The 21,302-nt window shown below is 40.1% G+C and overlaps 3 protein-coding genes across 3 annotated transcripts; 1 reads left to right on the top strand and 2 right to left on the bottom strand.

Moving 5' to 3' along the window:
• Window positions 1–1,207: 1,207 nt before the first annotated feature.
• Window positions 1,208–2,672, top strand: LOC120060336 (39S ribosomal protein L35, mitochondrial-like). The gene is made up of 4 exons (XM_039009556.1): window positions 1,208–1,256; window positions 1,559–1,721; window positions 1,996–2,140; window positions 2,258–2,672. The coding sequence occupies exons 1-4, from the start codon at window positions 1,226–1,228 to the stop codon at window positions 2,444–2,446; spliced, it is 528 nt and encodes a 175-aa protein (XP_038865484.1). The 5' UTR covers window positions 1,208–1,225; the 3' UTR covers window positions 2,447–2,672.
• A 13-nt stretch (window positions 2,673–2,685) lies between these two features.
• LOC120060335 (receptor expression-enhancing protein 1-like) lies at window positions 2,686–12,025 on the bottom strand. Its single transcript, XM_039009555.1, has 7 exons — window positions 11,164–12,025; window positions 9,448–9,520; window positions 9,184–9,260; window positions 8,877–8,997; window positions 8,243–8,356; window positions 7,952–8,123; window positions 2,686–5,312 (listed from the first exon to the last, which is right to left on the bottom strand). Exons 1-7 carry the CDS (start codon window positions 11,193–11,195, stop codon window positions 5,302–5,304), a joined length of 600 nt encoding a protein of 199 aa, XP_038865483.1. The 5' UTR covers window positions 11,196–12,025; the 3' UTR covers window positions 2,686–5,301.
• Window positions 12,026–12,092: 67 nt separating this feature from the next.
• LOC120060334 (charged multivesicular body protein 3-like) lies at window positions 12,093–15,802 on the bottom strand. The gene is made up of 6 exons (XM_039009554.1): window positions 15,696–15,802; window positions 14,997–15,057; window positions 14,618–14,797; window positions 14,251–14,372; window positions 13,862–13,973; window positions 12,093–13,723 (listed from the first exon to the last, which is right to left on the bottom strand). The coding sequence occupies exons 1-6, from the start codon at window positions 15,744–15,746 to the stop codon at window positions 13,590–13,592; spliced, it is 660 nt and encodes a 219-aa protein (XP_038865482.1). The 5' UTR covers window positions 15,747–15,802; the 3' UTR covers window positions 12,093–13,589.
• Between the last annotated feature and the right edge of the window lie 5,500 nt (window positions 15,803–21,302).

Raw genomic sequence — 21,302 nt, 5'->3', positions numbered from 1 at the left:
TTTTCCATCATTTTCACCCTATTCATGATTGGCTGAGAGAAATGTATGATATAACGATTGTGGGGGCTGTTTTGTTAGACTTTATACATCATAGCCTGCTGCTGGATAAACGTATGTGTTATTATGGCTTTACACCCCCTGCTATATTGTGGATAAAGACTTACTTGTCTAACAGAACACAGAGGGCGTTCTTTAATGGAAGCCTCTTCAACATAATCCAGGTAGAATCAGGAATTCCCCAGGGCAGCTGTCTAGGCCCCCCTTTTCAATCTTTACTAATGACATGCCACTGGCTTTGAGTAAACCGAGTGTGTCAATGTATTGGGATAACTCAACACTATACACATCAGCTACTACAGCGTGTGAAATAACTGCACCACTTAACAGTTGAGTTGCGGTTAGTTTCAGAATGGTTGGCAAGGAATACTTTTGTTTTGTCGCACCTGGACTACTGTTCAGTTGTGTGGTCAGGTGCCACAAAGAGGGACTTAGGAAAATTACAATTGGCTCAGAACAGGGCAGCACGGCTGGCCCTTAAATGTACACGGAGAGCTAACATTAATAATATGCACGTCAATCTCTCATGCCTCAAAGTGGAGGAGAGATTGACTTCATCACTACTTGTTTTTGTAAGTGTTGACAAGATGAATGAACCGAGCTGTCTGGTGGCATGTCTTGTGCATACCCCACAAGACATGCCACTAGAGGTCTCTTCACAGTCCCAAAGTCCAGAACAGACCATGGGAGGCGCACAGTACTACATAGAGCCATGACTACATGGAACTCTATTCCACATCAGATAACTGATGCAAGCAGTAGAATCAGATTGGGGAAAAAAGGATAAAATACACCTTATAGAACAGCGGGGACTGTGAAGAGACACACACGCATACGCACACACGCTAGCACACGCACTCTACACACACGTACATTGTAATATTGTTGTATGGTTGTATTATACATTTTGTATTGTAGATATGTAGTGGTGTAATAATGTTATATGATGTACTGTTTTATATTTTGTTTAATGTGTGATGTACGTGCCTTAATGCGTTTGGACCCCTGGAAGACTAGCTGCTGCCTTGTGGGGATCCCTAATAAATACAAATACAAATAAAGTACGAAGTATACAGGTTAGAACTCTTATTCTGAAGGATTCCAAAAAACCCGTGACCCGGAAGTGCTTAGTTATTATTGCCTGCTTCACAGCGGCATTACAAGAAACATGGCAGCCACCATGGCCAGGAACGTCCCTGGTATGTAATGTGTTGCTACATTGTTGAGCTTTTACCTGTGATGAATTCAAGGTTTTGTGTAGATTCTATAGCTTCTGTAGATTATATACCTAGCTAATTTCTTGCCTAACGAGTCGACATTCGTGGTTATGATTAGCGCAGCGCAGGCTAAGGTTAAGTTATCCAATGCCAGCACATACTCATGATGCTAGCTGTTTAACTAGCTATGTAGCTAGTGTGGTGATAGTGAATGTACCGTTATCAGCTGTGAACAAGATATAGCTTACCTAATTTTAGAACTTTATTTATTTTTGCATGGACAGGCTTGATGAGGCCGTTGACTCTGTTTGCCAGGGGACAGCAGATATGTCGGTTCTCCACCATAATCAATCGTCAAACTGTCCAGAGGTCTCTGGTCACTACTCCTGCATGGGCCTCTCTGTCCGCCAAAGGCTTCCAGACACCCAAGCAGAGCATCCTGCAACGGTGAGACCTAGGCATACATACTGCTCATCAGATTCAGAAAAGTCATATTGTGCTGATTCAATTCATCAAGTGCGATTAGCTTTTTTTTTTTTTACTATTAATTTAGCTAACTAGACAGCTTTTGTTTCAATTGTTTTTGAAATATGCATCAATCAATTAAATTAATAAGATGAGAGTAATATCCCCAAGCTTTGTTTGTTTGAATGACATGAAACATTAAAAAAAAATGTAAAACAATTGTATTACTAATTTGGGTGGGGCTTGGTTCTTGCAGGGTTGCACCTTTCATTCCCAACCTGGTCCAGCAACCAAGCAGAAACCTCACGTACATCAGTGTGAAAAAAGGAAAGAGGAAATCTGTGAGGTCAGTGGTGAAGAGGTTCATGCGTCTGCACTGTGGTCTGTGGATTAGACGCAAGGTAATGTATAAGTCTCTCATTCTGTTTTCCTTAGGTTCTGAAACCATAAAGGTTGTGGCGTTGACTCTCTGTTTCTCCTCTGTCTGCAAATTGACACTTACTGCTGATTCTCAATAGGCTGGATACAAGAAAAAACTGTGGAAGAAGTTGCCTGCCAGAAAGAAGCGTTTAAGGGAGCATGTGTTTTGTAACAAAACACAGAATAAGCTCTTGGACAAAATGACCACAAAATTCTGGAAGAGGAGGAACTGGTTTGTCAATGATCCCTACAAGAAATATCATGAACGTGTCAACCTGAAAGTCTAATGGCTTGAATTGTCCTTCTCACTGAGATGTATGTACATTTGCAATTGATTAATCAAATGTCATTGTACACAAGAACATTGTTCACAGCAGCATTTTGGTCAATGTAGAGTGAAATGCAGATTTGGGCAATTGATGAATAAAATTGAAATATGACTGTCTTGTTGAATAAATTAATGCAAAAATGTATTGAAATGTATTACATTTAAATATAATACAAAATACATAAGCCATGGTGTCACATTGTCTCATATTTATTGGCTGTTATCAATTCACCAACAGAAACACTGATGAAACAGAGAAAGCACATGTCATTTTAGCTCATCATTCCTGTCATCTTTTTTTCTGAAATTCACAATAAGGTTTGAGCATCATGGGAGATTCTGGCCTGCCAGAAGGTACTTTTTACTTTGAGGCCATCAGTCAGACATGTTCCTCCTGCAATTTATTTGACTCAAGGTTGTGGAAACATGTATTTTGTCCATGAGAATAACTTTCCTGACCTTGCCACAAAGTGCTTCAAAAGAATATTGAAAAAAATATTATGCACTTCAGAATCAATGTAAAATCGGCAAGGCAATCAATGAAGCAAATAAAAACTAAACCAATTCACCCAATGCTCTGTAGTAAAGAATTTTCATATGACTTTTGTTTATTGATCTGTGTGCTGCTAGATAGCAACAAAAACATGATTAACTTTATTTGTATCCATTTTTTTAATTTGAAAAGGGAATCACATTCCAACACAACACTGAAACTACTAGTCGCAAAAAGGATTAAAAAAATTGTGCCACATGAAAACTCTGCCAATTAGAAGGAACTTCTTTCTGATAATTCCATGTGCAAACAAATATATACCAAAATCTTTTTTTTCCAGAAAGTGATTGAATTTGATGTAAACTGAACACACATACCTGAGAAGCCTTAATTTATGTATTGAGAACAGTGAACTAAAATTAATTCTGCCCAAACCCCAAGTATAATTCCCAGATTCAGTGATGCATTGTGTAATAGCCAAGAGGGTTCAATCTAAGTGAATTCACATACCTATAGTGCAGAAACGTTCAGTTAAAGACAGTATGTCACTCACCTTTGTTACTACCATTGGCAGAAACACTCCCGATATTCATGTAATTTACAAAAGGTTAGGAACCTGCCCAACTATAGTGTAATTGCTATGCCCTCATAGATATAGGCAACAGGCAGGTCTTAGAGAATAATTAGAAATTCATCTCTTCGTAATGGCTGGGAAAAGACAGGTCGACAATTGTGGCTACATTGAGAAATGTAGAGTTTTGAGTAAGAAGCGTGAGTTGCAATTGCTCAGTGAAAGCAGAGTATTGCACAGTGTTTTTAGACTCTGAGAAGGACCCGAGTATATAGCCCTCGCCACTAGCTATCTTTTGTTATACAATAGCTATACACTTCAAAGTATGTTTTGTGTGCTAAACCGGAAAAAACTCAAATGTATAGTGATGCCTATAAGACATGAATAACACAAACTTTCACAAAACAATTGAATGACAGACTTGAATGCCAGATAAGTTATAATGAGATTGAAAAGTCAATTGTCAACATTTCTACCCCATAGATCAATTTCTTTATTTGAATACTAACTAATCCCATATAATAATAATACTTTTGGTAATAATAAATAACATGGTGATCAGTGAACTAAAAAGGATTTTTTTTTACATTTCTGTTTTACATTTTGGCATTTCATGGTACTGGAACAGTTGCATTAACTCTGAACATAGTGCATAGTGCCAATAGTCAATGACAGTCATAGTTATGTTTTTCATTATGTTTTAGTGCTCATTGCAAGAAATACAAGTACTGATATTACTGTTTCTGTAGTACCAGGTACTCAATGTTTTATTTGAATGATTTAAGGCTTTATAAGCAAAGGTAAAGAGCTCTATTCAATCCGTATCGTGGAAGTTTAGCGTTACAGCGTGATTTAAATTTAAAGGCAATGCTCCTGCGTTAGTGAAGACTTTATTCACAATAAACGCTGCATATGTCGGCTCAATCAGATATTACCTTTACATTTCTATCGCACAATCTGTAATGCTTCAGCGATACAGACTGAATAGAGCCCTTACTTGCAGTTGATTAATAATAATCAGCATTTTTGAAGTCCTACCACTGCTATTTTATCTCATAAATAAATACCACCTTTGAGGAGTTATACTAACCTGACAGGACAATTCATTTCAATTTTCTGTGTCCTGTTAAATTGTCAGTACAGATTGTATTTGCCAGGTTAAAGCTCTCCCTACAAACCCAAGAGAGTGAGTGGACAACCATATCCTTCATTACGGAGTATTTCACCCTGCTACGCTCCTGATGACTGATGCTACCTCAAATAGTGACCAAGTAGCCACAAAAAGATGTAAGTAACAATACATTCTGTTTTATGACACTAATGACCAGAGACACATACATGCATTTGTCTCTAAACATAGTATATAAAAAAAAAAAAATTAATGATAAATACACACACTTTACATACAAAAACATATTCAATGACCGACAAATCAATCCAAATGTCTGTAAGGTATGGAGCCCACTCTTGAGTGCTACCTTGATGGCACCCACCATCTGTCTCCGTTACAGTACAGTATGTGCCAGATGTCATATATATTAAGATAGAGGGTCACAAGTCACTTTGGTTTCCTTATTCTAAAACAAGGCTGCTTTATGCATTTAGCTTTTAGCCACATTTCCTTATTTACCCTCTTCTCCTTGCAGCTAAGGCAGCTAAAGCGGTCTTGGGAGCGTTCACACAAAATCACATGGCTTCTCTGTTTGAAGTCAGCTGGGCAATCCTGGATCTTGTGAGAGGTCTTATGTCCCTAGGAGGAGGCTAGAAAGACAGATGGAAAAAAAGAGAGATGGGGCACTGATTAACCATAACGGTTCTGAAAGCAATAAATGCCACATTATTCCTGATTTGTGGTCTGAGAATGTTTGTCTTGTCTGTCTGATATGCATGCTCTGTATATCTATACTGTCAGTTTGGGCACAAGATAAACACTCAGTACATTATGAAAATATGAGTTGACACATGGTAAAGAAAGCAATCCTGGAATGTTCTTTTCAGAGGCCTGTTCCAGCTTGTTTTCTATGGAAATTGGGAAATCAATACATGCAATCAAATTAATACTTCCATTGCATTCAATAGCAAAGTCACATCAGCAGTGAAACAACACTGCAAAACAACATAAATTCGTACACTTATCAGTCCACTAAAAATACAAATGCATATTAGAAACTAATTTGTATCATAACAGTACAACTAATTTCAGCCAGAAAATGATCTTCCGTCCTCATTTTTGCAATGGTACCGTGCCACGAGGACCCAGTGTGTTAGTCACCACAGTCCAGTTCAGGGGAAGTTAGAATCACATGCCAGTAGGCCAGCCAGTTTAAAGGAGTACCTCAGGCGCCTTCCTCTTAATCAGCCTGAGCTGTGGGGTGCTTGTTGATGTTTCCCCCCCCATGTCCTCAGTCTGCTCTGGTGCAAGGGATGGAGGTGGAGAGGGCTGGGGGGTCAGGGAGGGTGAAGGAGGGAGTGTGGGTTTGGGGGGGGTAATAGCGTGGGACAGCAGCTCCTTGGTGTCACACTGGTCGAATCTCAACACCTCATACTCAGTCATGTCCAAATCCTGCCCTGCACCGTGAGAAGCAACGGTGGTGAAAAATTAACAGACACACATCCGAATGTAAGCTGAAAGCAGCAGTGAAATGTTGTACTATAATTATTGAAGTGCTGTAGCTTCACTCCAGAGAGGTTGTTATGAGTTCAGGTTCTAAGGGGCAGAGTAGGGTGGTTGTTGTTCTCTACACAGAGCACGGGAGCAGACATCAAAAGGACCATGTGTGCAGGCAGGGGAATAAGGACTAGAATAACGCTGAAAGATATGGGATTCCCTCTCTCACTGGGCTCTTCATTTAGTCTCTGCAGAATCATGTTGAGTACACTGGATTTCCATCTCATCATTCAATATGCCATGGAAATGGAAAGCAAAAGGCCAAAATAGCCTTTCATAAACCAGCTCTTTCAATATGAAGGATGCTGGTTGACCTATCAGCTAATATCATGTTGTTCTGAAAACACAGATAATCACGTTGTAATTATTGTACAATAAGTGTGTGGTAAGTTAACAAAACACGTCTTTCAAACATAATTAGAAAATTAGTTAATGATCCACACAGTACAGGCACTTACAGGAATAGTTACAGTCCTCCACAACAAAAAATGTTAACAGAGCCATGGTGCAAAAGCATTCTTTTTCACCTTGTGGCTATTATTAACCTCTTGGAAAATAGACTAATCAATCCAAACAAAGTGAATCTCAAAGAAACTTTGGGACTGTACAACACATACTGTATAATGAGACATGGAACACTGAACTAGTATGGCCACCGGAGAGCAGGCTCTGGTCATTCAATGATAAAAGCTAAACGTGAAGCATTCTTAGTTGGGTCTAGAGCATTGATATTCGGGGGAATTGCAGTGGGGTTGCAAAAAAAAAAAAAAAAGGATTTTTTTCATGGTACAATATCATTTTGTTGTTGTTGAGAAAAATCATTTGAAAAATACCATTACAGTGAGTAAATGTATTTATTGGTACTCTTAATTTTGATAAGAGAGAAAATGTAATGAATTGAAGGTTATTTGTTGATGTGAAAATGTAAATGGACTGATTTTAATGTTGTGTGGTCAGATTTGGGATGGGGTCCCCAGGAATTCTGGTAAAGGTTTGAATACCACTGGTTCAGAGCCTGCCTGTCAGCCATGTGGAGACTGACCTGCAGTCAGAGAGCATCACAAACAGGAATAGATATGTGGGGTTAGGGGGACTAAGGAAAGTCAGGGCACAGAACTATTATCTTCAGGCTTAAGCAGGAAAGAGGCCATATGATAATGTTTGTTTAAGCAGAGGAAACAGACCTGTTTTCAGCAGTGTCAACATTTCTAATGCCTTTCATTTGAAGCAATGAGCAATACTAAGCAGTAAGGTATTTAATTTACTAACTATGGAGTTAAACTGTACTCATTGTTTTCACTAGTGCTGTGGTAAAACCATTATTTGCCAAATATACCATAATATGGAAACAATGATTACAGTTTAACTCCCTAGTTAGTAACTTAAATACCTTACTGCATCGTATTGATCACTGCTTCAAATTAAAGGCAAATTAGATATGATTGGCAATGTGTACACCTCTAGCATGTGTACTAGTAAATATTTACTCTATTAGTCCATACTAGTAGACATGCTAGAGGTGTACACAAATTGCCTGTTGTACAGTATATACCCTTTTCAGTGTTACCATATTGCTACTTAGCTATTACCTGGTAGTTATCTAAGAGGTGATCAAATTGTCTTATGGAAAAATGATGTGCAATAGGATAATCTCATCCCGAACCTGGCTGTGTCATTAATTCTGTCTGTATCCTGGTTAGTGATGTAAGTGTATGTGGCAGTATAGTCTCACCCTTGGTGTAGCCACTCTCTGACTTGCTGCGCATCATGGTCCTGGCCCTCTGTTGTCCAGCTGCAGACTGAGTGGGGACAGATCCAGAGTCCATCTCAGTTGGGTTGGACTGGTAGGCGGACAAGTCATGCATGCTGAAACTTCGTAGTCTATCTGACAGTACTCCTTGGCTCTGGGGTGGGAGACAAAATATATGAACACTATGAATTATACATATATGTACACAGAAAAACATAACTTCACCCCACCATTGCCCCAGGACACATCAGAAATGGAAATAGTCAGCATTACCTTTGTCGCAGCCAGGACTGCAGCTGTGGCTGCTACATTCAAACCTTTCCTCCCAAAAGTCACCAGAGTATCGTAGCTTTTGTCCTTTGCTTGGCAGAGATAGTCATCAATATCCTGGACAGAGAGAAAAACACACATATTAATTGTGTTTTTATTGGCAGGCCATGTGAAAAACACACTCACAGATTTGATGTACTGTATGTAAACAATACATGTTGTGACTATTTGTAATGAACATGGTCACTATCTGTCTTGAGATTGCTCTTTAGCAACACACGTTTCTTCACACATAAAGAGTGGACATGTTGATTGTCTTTTAGAATCAGTGCTATTGTTCATTTTCATCTGACACTGGGTCCCAGTGTTGGTCCCCACTCAACTCTGATGTGTTTCCTGACCCCAAAATAAAGTAAAAAGGAAAGGAACAGAACAGAAAAACCATGCCGTTTCCTTATGCCCCTCCACCCAAAACATGACCAGCTAGGACAATCCAACCTCTCCTTCGGATAATTGATCACAGCAAAGTCTGTCATTAAAATGATTAGCAGAGCATTTAAAACATATATAATATAGAAGACACCTTATAAAACATTTCAAGAGGACAAAGAAAAAAGTACTAATGCACTGGTCTCACCTTCTCTTTTGAAGATAGTGTTGGGTGAACAAACTTCCTGTATAGAACACTGGACCCCTTTGTGTAAGGAGACAGTAACCATACCACAAAGGCAATCTTCAGCTCATAATAGAAAGGAACCCTACAGTGAAGGGAAGAATAATATAGCAATCAGAGCATTCAAAAAATCTACTCTCCATTACAATGTTATGTGACTCAGTACTATTGCAGAACAATATTTTGGACTTCATAACTAATTATATGAAAACAAGTGAAATAATACTATACATAAACAAAACAGGTATTTTATAATACAGCATTAACTTACCAACAGATAAATATATCCGTGATGGTTTCCATGGTGGTGAATAGTGCAAATATGATCCAGTACATCATCCATTTCACCTTTAAAAGCAAAATAACTGTCACAGTTAGTTTGATACATAATAGTTCAGGAATATTAAACTCAATTCTTATAAATCCTGGTTCATGTAATTCAGTCCACGATTTGGCTGGGTCTGTGAAACTGGCCCATAATAAGCCCAGACTATGGTTTCATTGTCACTTTTTTCATAATGTTGCTAATACTCACATATTCCTTCACATCCTTTGACTTGACAGCTTTGTATGAGGAGTATGCAGGATATAGTGTGCCAAATACAAGCCTGGAAAACACAAAACATGTAATTAGCTTATGCAATAAGTGCTTGTCCAGCACATCCACACACATTTATGGGGCTAAAAGCAAATAAAACTCACTGGTAAAAACTGTCCAAAAAACAAACAACTCTTTATTTGTATAACTTTGATGTATAAGATATATGTCCTCTGACTTCGCAGTAATGGGTATTGGGTTTGTGACGAATTTACTGTGTTAAAACTGTTTTAGATTTGATTGAATGCATAATGTTTATATAAACAAATAATACATTAACAGGGAGTGGCTCATATTCCAAGAAATTAGGAGAATCTGAGAACAGTCCCATGCGCACTTCCTTTGCTCCAAAGTCCCATTGCAATCAAAGAGGCCCCTGCTAGACAAGTCAGAGTTTTACGTGCGCAACTATTTTCCAATTCCGCTCATATTGTTGAATGTGTAATTGACATGAAGACACTCATATTTTCAACAACAATTAAAACTAATGAGTGAGCAGAAAAATGTGCACATTTAAAATCCGAACTTACTAAACAAGGCCACATGAGGACTACACCTGTGTATGACTATAACCCCTTGGCTTGAAGCAACAGTATGGCAACAGTTGTGAGTGTGACCTGCTCAAATTACTGACCTACATAGGCCTACACTGGCTTGTCCTGTATAACCATACAGTTGTTAAACACACAAGGTCACTCAAAACAAAATGCATTCAGTGTTTCTGCTTAAGACCTCAGAACAACAAATAAAATGTGTTGGATAGTCTATATAGAGCTTTGAATGCCAAGTCAGACAGAAGATACTTGGAGCCTCACGTCTGAAACAGCAATGTAATATGATATTGTAACCTAAATTTAATTGACGTGCTATTTTGAGATTTGGCTAACACCAAGTCTATATGTTGTGAACACGTTTAATCATTTCGCCATATTACAACACAATAGAAATGACCAGTGGAGCCTATAATTCTGCTTCCATACATTAACGTGCTTAAATATTCGGATGACTCAGAACATTTGCGGCAATAAAGTCTTAGAAATATATACAACACTTTTATTGTAACCTGAGAGGGGTGACCCATCCCTTTGTTTTCCAAATAAAGGACATCAAGTATAATAAAATAGCTCTGCTTACCACTGCTCTGTGCTTTATAAAAAACATTTTATTATATAGTTATATTTGAATTTACTGTATGAAATCCCCTATCGATTACAGCATTATTGTTGCTTGATCATTTTCAACATGCATAGCTCTGCATGAGCAGACATATATAAATATAAATAAACATATTTCATTTGGGCAATCACGTAATTCTTTGTCTGGAATTAAATGAAAACGCATGTAAATACATAATAGGCTAAATAAAATATTCACCGACCCTTTAAATGTGATATGACTATTAAATCAAATAAGGCAAAAAATACCTTATTTAAATAAGGAATAAGTCATAAACAGAGCACAATATTCCGTCTCGCCTCAAACCCCGGAGTCACCGTCTCTGCTCAGAAATAAGACGTAGCCTAAATGGGCTATAAAGCGGCCGCTGCTGTCATGCATCTTGTGTCACGGAAAAACGCATATTTACAGCAAACAGCATTATCTCGAGGTGGGATTTTTATGAAAGAAGAATGTGATAATTTTTTTTTTACTTACACCACAAGTCTAGAGATTATCCAAGAAACCATTGCGCTGAGAAGGGGACGGAACGTGCTGTCAACAGGGAGGAGTTTCCTTCTGAGCGTTGGCAGTTGCCATTTGACAGCAGCTTCAGCGAGGACCAACCACCGCGTCAAACGTTGCGCTGCACGCAGACATGAACGTGATACAGAGTATTTTTTGTTTATTTAAATAGTTACTGGCCTAACTACCTGATGTTGATGTTAATTTTTTAATTGAACACTAACTAGGACAATTGTGATGTTGTAGTGACAACACCAACACCTTCTTGTGAAATAGAGGGCCTGGATCTGGAAAAAAAGAAAGAAAAAAGGTGAGCACCAGGCAGGGTAAATGCTATTCAGAATCCTTGGGAAGTCACTACCCTAAACCCACCATTTAAAAATTCAACTTCAATCAGGTAACTTCAGAGTTGATACATCCCAAGGATCCCTGATAGCATGGACCAGGCAGTCTGGATTAAACATCTCAATAGTATACTATGATTGCAATACTGTAAATGCTCAGTTTCAGAAACAATAGTAATTCAATATAATCCACTGCCATTAGTTGAGGCTTGTAAATAATTTTGGGGAGTTTTCCCTAAAACATGAGACAGCTACAGTGCTTTTATGACTGGTAACCTACATCAACAGAGGACCGAGATAGGGTTTGGTTACATTTGGTTATAAAGCTAATCCCTTTGAAGCCAAGTGAAAAGCAACCCAGACGAAAGATGCACTGTTTCGCTCTAAGACTCTCTCTCTCCTGAATGTGTTTTCACAGATGTTGCTCTTTCCCATAAAATAAAGCAACAAAAGTAGTGGCCTACCAACCGAACAAAACACATTTGTCCACTTTTTCCTTTCATCCTACTCTTCCATTTTCCTTAACTTTCAGGTAACATTCAAGTATGGGGGCCAGGCAACAGTAAAATCATTCATGTTTATTTCCATAATTTCCTGGTCACATAAAAAACAAAAGTATGCACAGAAAAAAACAACCCATAACACACAGGGTCTGAAACGAGACTAACCAATCAGATTTTTTACTGAATAAGCACAACAAATTGAAGGACTTTGAGGCCAACAATACACAGTTAAAGAAGCACGATTTCAACATCCAAAATCGGTTAGAATTTGCATTCCTTTTTTACCCCTCCAAACAACATTATATAAAGAAAATAATATAGATATATGCACTGTACAGATAAACTTTAAAGATAAGTTTGCTTTTTAGTTCCAGGGTTTCAAATGCTGAAAGTAAATTAAATACATTGATTGTACAAAACATTAAGAACACCTGCTCTTTCCATGACAGACTGACCAGGTGAATGCTATGATCCCTTATTGATGTCACTTGTTAAATTCACTTCAATCAGTGCAGATTAAGGGAGGAGACAAGTTAAAGGATTTTTAAGCCTTAAGACAATTGAGACATGGATTGTGTATGTACGCCATTAAGAGGGTGAATGGACAAGACAAAATATTGAAGTGCCTTTGAACAGGGTATGGTAGTAGGTGCCAGGCGCACCGGTTTGTGTCAAGAACTGCAACGCTGCTAGGTTTCCCGTGTGTATCAAGAATAGTCCAGCAACCAAAGGACATCCAGCTAACTTGACACAACTGTGGGAAGCATGGAATGTTTTCAACACATTGTAGAGTCCATGCCCCGACGAATTGAGGCTGTTCTGAGGGCAAAAGGGGGTGTAACTCCTTATTAGGAAGGTGTTCCTAATGTTTGGTATACTCAGTGTATATTGTTTTACATTTTAGATTTCAGAACTAGATCAGAGTAGTGATGGATTAAAGTTTCATGAACACTAAAATGTGATGAGTCACTCATTTAATGTCACAATGTAGAGCAAGACATTTCCATTACGGATTAGATATGTCAGTGACCGGCTCAGAGTAAGTCTCTGCCCACTGGGCACAGACGTCAACTCGACGTCTATTCTATGTTGGTTCACCGTAATTTCATTGATTTGATGTAGAAACAACGTTGATTCAACCTGTTTTCCCCCAGTGGGTGGTTAATCCACCCTATTGCAGGATGAAGCCTCAGCTTCCCCAAAATAATCAGACCACACTCATCACTTTAGATAGGCATGAGCATTCTTATTTTCAGCGATCTTGGGATTAATATACATCTTCGCAACATTGGGTATACAGTCACCACACTTTGGGTGATTTCTGGGCTTACCCAAGGTCATAAAAGCCAACTTTCAGAACAGATCTGATATGTTATTTAGCCCTAAGCATTCAAATGTTCTCAGCGCAAAGCTAATGAAAAACAATAATGTGAAAGAAAGAGACAATATATTTGAGAAGAGACTAGATTAACCCTTGACCAAAATTGTCTTTGTTCATACTTGAGCAGGCAAAAAGACTTTAATGGGACTAAAAGCGGTCAAAAGCTCAATCTTAGCTCCTTAAGGCTGCCAGTCTAGACTGCATCTCCTCAATGTCCTCCTCCGACTCATCCTCTGAGGCTGCCGCAGGAGGCTCCATTTCAGGTAGGGCGTCTGTGACTTTGCTGGGCGCTTTGCCAAGGGCGCCTAATATGGAACAAACCACCAGAGGTCAGCATGTACAACATTACATTTTTTACCATAAGCCCCCACCAGACAGATGAACATTTACAGCCCCAAACAACTTTTTGAGACCAGTTTCATTACCAGAGGGACTGTCTTTACCTGCTGTGATCTCAAAGAGGATCTTATCAACTTCTGCCTCTGCTGCCTCCTCCATCTCATCATCCTCCATGCTTTCAAAGGTATCCTCCAGCATCTCCTCTATGATACCAGCCTGTGGGACATATAACCTTTTGGTGTTGTGTATCAATACTCAAACAATATTTACTCATTTATTCTTCAATATAAATTTCAACATAGTGCATAATATTGTTGGTTATATGAATTGTATGTTTGTAGCTTCGGATCGTAGCAGTGGTTCAAAACTGGACGGCTTCCCTGAGTCTCTCACACCGGTACGTGACGCAGCAGCAATGCACATGAGCAGTGATCGATTTATGTACCCAACAGTAACACAGCGGCCACAGTGTGTCAGCAGATATGTGACTGACCTTCATCATCTCCTTGGACAGCTCCCTCATGGTGCCCTGGATCTCTGGGATCTTCACTAAGCTCTGCATGGCTTTCATGACCTCTGTGCTCTTCTGAAGGGCGCCAGCTACACGCAATACAGCTGGGAAAATAACAGCAGTCACACACCAGACACCACCCCTTCGTAATGTAACACGTAGCATATTACATATGCATACATATTCATATTTGGGCCATGACTTGACCACTTGGTCTGACCAGGAAAAACTCTGCACCGCTACTAGCTTCCAGTGTTACAAAGCATTTCTATTCATTTGTCATCAAATGAACTTATCCTGGGCATTTTGTAACTGGTGGTGCTACATCAGTAGTTTCCTTCACACTCACAAAGCTGGTTCTTCATGCTGAGGAGTACAGAGTTCATTTGGGCTTTGGAGGCATAAAGTTTGCTGACTGCACGCTTCGACTGGACCATCTCTTTTGCAAGAACCACACACACGTCCCTGTGTCCCTTTTTAGCAGCATCTTTGATGGATCTCTTTACCTTCTCCTCCTCCCTCTGAATGTCTGAGATAGGATAGGTACAATGAGAGACCGCTAATATAATGTAATATAACAAACTAATGTAGAACATTATGACAGAAGTTTGACAGCAGCTTCCCTTGGTGTTTATATTGTTATAGTGTATTGTTTTTGCTCTCTGACATTCTTAAACCAATATTGGACTAGGCTTCACATAAGATAGCCTTAAAGTACTTATTCTCACCTCGAATTTGTCTGTCAATCACTCTCATCTCTTTCCTGATTTTGAGTGACCATTCATTTACCTTAAATGACAGAAACAAGTGAATTAAGCTTCAACAAACCACTAGTAAAATATTACAATCAGATGTGTCATTCACTGTCAAACTTAAGGAAATGACGTGTAAACAATTTTTTCTTCTTTCGTGTGAATTTGAGGCAGAACCATGTAAAGTGACGTTAGATTGATGGTCGTTTGTTTACATCCGAAGATGGTGCTGGCTGCTAGTGTGTAAATGAGCAACAGGCCAGCAGCCATAGCATTTTGGGGAATAAAGTTTGTAAATATAGGCTACACATTCTTCCAATGCAAGTAGCTAGCAAACAAGCACGACTTATATTGAAGGCCATAAACTAGCTAGCTACTGTGTAGCTAACAATCAAACTGAAATGGTAATGTTAGCAACAATTGGCTTACGTTAGCTAACTCGTAAACTGCCGTAGTAAACGTTAGCTAGCTACATTACAATACTATGTTATTCGATTAAAGTTTAAATACGACGGAGATCGTGAGGAGAGGTATTGGATAAACGTCGCCCTTGTTACAGTACCATAAATAAACAGAGCAAGCTAGCCTAGCTGTTAGGTTCTGTATCTAGCTTAGAATGAGTTGTTTGGCTAGCTGTCAAGCTCGTGTCGCCCCTCACCAGAAGCCTTCACTTACCAAGTCTTTTGGTGGTTTATCTTGTGTTTTCCCGAACAGTCCCATTTTCATTACAACGATTACGTTAGCTAACCTAGCTAAACTGGTAATACAGAACACAACAGAAACATTAGCATACACCTTCTACCACTTTCGGACTCCAAGCTACGCCACTTCGCCTCCCAGGCCACGTTACAATACGTCAATGCGCCACCCTACTGAAGTGGTGGGAAAAAGTACCCAACTGTCATACTTGAGTAAAAGTAAAGATACCTTAATCGAAAATGACTCAAGTAAAAGTCAATCAGTAAAATCTACTTGAGTAAAAGTCTAAAAGTATTGGGTTTAAAATATATCAAAAGTAAAAATATAAATAATTTCAAATTCCTTATATTAAGCAAACCAGGTGGCATTTGGCAAAGCATTTGGCATATAGTGAGACCGCCAGATCAGAGGCAGTAGAGATGACCAGGGATATTCTGTTGAAGTGTGTGAATTTGAGTATTTTCCTGTCCTGATAAGCATTCAAACTGTAACAAGTACTTTTGGGTATCAAGGAAAATGTATGTAGTAAAAAGTACAATATTTTCTTAAGGAATGTAATGAAGTAAAAGTAGTCCAAAATATATATAGTAAAGATATATATATTTATAAAAAATCCTTATATGGTACTTTAAAGTATTTTTACTTAAGTACTTTACACCACTGCCCTACTGACATACGATGTCAATCAGATGCATCAAACTCTTTACGTACTGGCGGAAGTCATTCATTTTCAATAGAGCAATCCGGAACGCTACGTTGGAGGTGCCGCGCTAGGCTACGGTGCGTTATGTGTACCATATGCGTTCAATATGTTCTACTTGTGCATTGTTTCACTGTGGCGAGGTACAAACACAAGTACACACACAGACTCCAACTAGTTCGTTTTTAGCAAGTTGAAAAGCGAAGCACATACATACGTGCGTCAAGTACGGGGAAATGCAGGCAAAACGTATATGCATCTTGTGGGCATGAAACTAATGTTGCGCTAGTTTATAAAATATTTCCAAATGATGGATAAAATGATAAGGTCGTACGTCTACTTAAATCAATAGACCCTGGCCAAAGCATATAACTAAATCAGAGATAGGGCACGTAGTTTTACGCGAATTGTCACACCCTGATCTTTACTTGTTACTTTTATTACGTATCCGTATTTTTTTAACTGCATTGTTGGTTAGAGGCTCGTAAGTAAGCATTTCCTGTTGTATTCGGCGCATGTGACTGATACGATTTGATTTGTTTCACATGTCTTGTGCTTGTCTCCACCCCCCACCAGGTGTCTCCTATTTTCCCAAGTATCCCCTGTGTATTTATATTGCGTTTTCTGTCTTGTCAAATCGTCCTAGCGTGGTTTCCGTGTGATACAAGTTCTTGTTTTCGAGTCTTCCCGGTTTCGACCTTTCAGCCTGCCGTTCTGTCCCTTTTAGACTCTGCCTTGTACTACGAGCCTCTGCCTGCCCTCAACCTGCCCTATTGCCTGCTCCTTTGTTACAATAAATATTCTGAGAACCGAACCATCCGCCTCCTGCGTCTGGGTCATATCCTGAATCGTGATTCTGTGTCAAATTTTATTTGTCACATGAACAGAATACAACAGGTGTAGATCTTAGGTAAATGCGTACTTACAAGCCCTTAACCAACAATGCAGTTTTAAGAAAAAGAAGTGTTAAGCAAAAAATAGAAAATAAATGTAACAAATAATTAAACATCAACAGTCAAGTAACAATAGCGAGCCAATATACAGGGGATACCAGTACAGAGTCAATGTGCGGGGGCACCGGTAAGAGGTAATTGAGGTCATATGTACATGTAGGTAGAGTTAAAGTGACTATGCATAGATAATGAACAGAGAGTAGCAGCAGTGTGAAAGAGGGATCTGGGTAGCCCTTTGATTAGTTGTTCAGGAGTCTTATGGCCAAATCTTTTCAGTCTCCTGAGGGGTAATAGGCTTTGTCGTGCCCTCTTCATGACTGTCTTGGTGTGCTTGGACCATGTTAGTTTGTTGGTGATATGGACGCCAAGGAACTTGAAGCTCTCAACCTGCTCCACTACAGCCCCGTCGATGAGAATGGGGGCAGTCCGGGATTCTGCCGATGGCGTTGAGGAGTACACCACTTCAGTCACTGGCTTCATCAATAGGTGCATTGATACGTCGTCCCCACAGTGACCGTAAGCACATACCCCAACCAGAAGCTATGGATTACAGGCGTCCAAGAGGCTTCTAAACAGCTTCTACCCCCAAGCCATAAGACTCCTGCACATCTAATCAAATGCTTGCCCAGACTATTTGCATTGCCCCCCCCCCCCCCCATGCTGCTGCTAATCTCTGTTATTATCTATGCATAGTCACTTTAATAACTCTACCTACATGTACATATTACCTCAATTACCTCGACTAACCGGTGCCCCTGCACACTGACTCTGTACCGGTACTTCCTGTATATAGCCTCACTATTGTTTTTTTTACTGCTGCTTTTTAATTATTTGTTACTTTAATTGCTTACTTTTTTAAGGTATTTTCTTAAAACTGCGGATTTCAGTTTCCCTGCATTAAAGTCCCGGGCCACTAGGAGCGCCGCCTCTGGATGAGTGTTTTCCTGTTTGCTTATGGCCGTATACAGCTCATTGAGTGCGGTCTTAGTGCCAGCATCGGTGTGTGGTGGTAAATAGACAGCTACGACGAATATAGATAAAAACTCTCTTGGTAAATAGTGTGGTCTACAGCTTATCATGCGAAACTCTACCTCAGGCAAGCAAAACCTTGAGACTTCCTTAGATTTCGTGCACCAGCTGTTGTTTACAAATATCATAGACCACCACCCCTTGTCTTACCAGAGGCCGTTGTTCTATCCTGCCAAAAAAAGTGTAAAACCTACCAGTTGTATGTTATTCATGTCGTCTTTCAGTCACGACTCGGTGAAACATAAGATATTACAGTTTTTAATGTCCTGTTGGGAGGATATATGTGATCGTAGTTTGTCTATTTTATTTTCCATTGACTGTACGTTGGCTCCTTACAAGGCAACCAGACCTTCGTCCCCGATATCTCCGTCTCCTTCTCCTGCGAATGACGGGGATGAAGGCCTTGTCGGGAATCTGAAGTAAATCCTTCCCGTCTGACTCGCTAAAGAAAAACTATTCCTCCAGTACGGGGTGAGTAATAAATGTCCTGATATCTAGAAGCTCTTTTCTGTCATAAGATACGGTGGCAGAAACATTATGTACAAAATAAGTTACAAATAATGCGAAAAAACAGACACAATAACACAATTGGTTAGGGGATTGTAAAACGGCAGCCATCTCCTCCGGCGCCATTATACCGTTATAATGGATCCAATACAGTGGTATAGGCAACCTGGTTGCCACTTAAACTATATAAACAAAAGTATGTGGACACCCCTTCAAATTTGTGGATTCGGCTGTTTTAGCCACACCTGTTTCTGACAGGTGTAGAAAATTGAGCACACTGCAATCTCCATAGACAAACATTGGCAGTAGAATGGCCTTACTGAAGAGCTCGGTGACTTTCAACGTGGCACCGTCATAGGATGCCACCTTTCCAACATGTCAGTTCTTCAAATTTCTGCCCTGTTAGAGCTTCCCCGGTCAACTGTAAGTGCTGTTATTGTGAAGTGTAAACGTCTAGGAGCAACAAAGGCTCAGCAATGAAGTGGTAGGCCACACAAGCTCACAGAACGGGACCGCCCAGTGCTGAAGTGCATAGCGCATAAAAATCGTCTGTCCTCGGTTCAACTGTTCATTGGGAGCTTCATGAAATGGGTTTCCATGGCCGAGGAGCTGCACACAAGCCTAAGATCACCATGCGCAATGCCAAGCATCGGCTGAAGTGTTGTAAAACTCACTGCCATTGGACTCTGGAGTAGTGTAAATGCGTTCTCTGGAGTGATGAGTCACACTTCACCATCTGGCAGTTTGGCAGACAAATCTGTGTTTGGCGGATGCCAGGAGAACGCTACCTGCCCAAATACATAGTGCCAACTGTGGAGGAGGAATAATGGTCTGGGGCTGTTTTTCATGGTTTGGGCTTGGCCCCTTAGTTTCAGTGAAGGGAAATCTTAACGCTACAGCATACAATGACATTCTAGGCGATTCTGTGCGTCCAACTTTGTGGCAACAGTTTGGGGAAGACCCATTCTTGTTTCAGCATGATATTATCCACGTGCACAAAGTCAGGTCCATACAGAAATGGTTTGTCAAGATCGGTGTGAAAGAACTTGACTGGCCTGCACAGAGCCCTGACCTCAACCCCCTCAAACACCTTTGGGATGAATTGGAACACCAAATGCAAGTCAGGCCTAATCGCCCAACATCAGTGCCCGACATCAGTAATGGTGTTGTGGCTGAATGGAAGCAAGTCCCTGCAGCAATGTTCCAACATCTAGTGGAAAGCCTTCCCATAAGAGTGGAGGCTGTTATAGCAGCAAAGGGGGGACCAACTCCATATTAATGCCCATGATTTTGGAATGTCAAGTTCGACGAGCAGGTGTCCACATACTTTTGGTAGAAGCCGCAGGTACATATTCAGCACCATGGACAGTGACAATATGAGCGCAAACTAAAACAAAGGACTGGGGCGTATTCATTAATCCGATTCTGTTGCAAACGGATCTTTGGAAATACTGTTCTCTCTTTGGTACCAGTTTCATACCTTGTGTACCTAAAGGCTGCACCTGTTCAAATTAGGCCAGAACACATTTTGCTCAATCCATATTCTGTAGTCCAGTACAGTGTTCTTGAGCGTTGATTGATTAGTTTACAGCCTCCATAATACTTTTGGCTTTGGTATGTATGACCATTGAGGCATGCTAGGCTAGGCCTACATATTTGTATCATGAATGATGACATGACACTAGGGGCTCTATTAAATCCGTAATCGTGGAAGTTCTGCGTTACAGCGTATTTGAAATTTAAAGGCAATGTCACGCGTTAGCAGAAAAGGCATGAAAGAGAGGGACCCGCCTCTACTATTTTACTGGTTTGTGACCCACTGACAGCACCCCCGGTTAAAGGGGAATAAGGCAACCCAAGAGTTGACACACACAGACGCCTCACAAGTCCTCAACTGGCAGCTTCGTTAAATAGTACCCGCAAAACACCAGTCTCAACATCAACAGTGAAGAGGCGACTCCGGGCCGCTGGCCTTCTAGGCAGAGTTGCAAAGAAAAAGCCATATCTCAGACTGGCCAATAAAAAGAAAAGATTAAGATGGGCAAAAGAACACAGACGCTGGGCAGAGGAACTCTGCCTAGAAGGCCAGCATCCCGGAGTCGCCTCTTCACTGTTGACGTTGAGACTGGTGTTTTGCGGGTACTATTTAATGAAGCTGCCAGTTGAGGACTTGTGAGGCGTCTGTTTCTCAAACTAGACACTCTAATGTACTTGTCCTCTTGCTCAGTTGTGCACCGGGGACTCCCACTCATGATGATGCTGATGCTCCAGATACTCAACTAGTCTAAAGAAGGCCCGTTGTATTGCTTCTTTAATCAGAACAACAGTTTTCAGCTGTGCTAACATAATTGCAAAAGGGTTTTCTAATGATCAATTAGCCTTTTAAAATGATAA

The sequence above is a fragment of the Salvelinus namaycush genome, chromosome 15 (genome assembly GCF_016432855.1).
Source record: "Salvelinus namaycush isolate Seneca chromosome 15, SaNama_1.0, whole genome shotgun sequence".
Lineage (NCBI taxonomy): Eukaryota > Metazoa > Chordata > Actinopteri > Salmoniformes > Salmonidae > Salvelinus > Salvelinus namaycush.
Note: the sequence above shows the minus strand (reverse complement) of the source record. Positions and strands in the feature narration are given on the sequence as shown.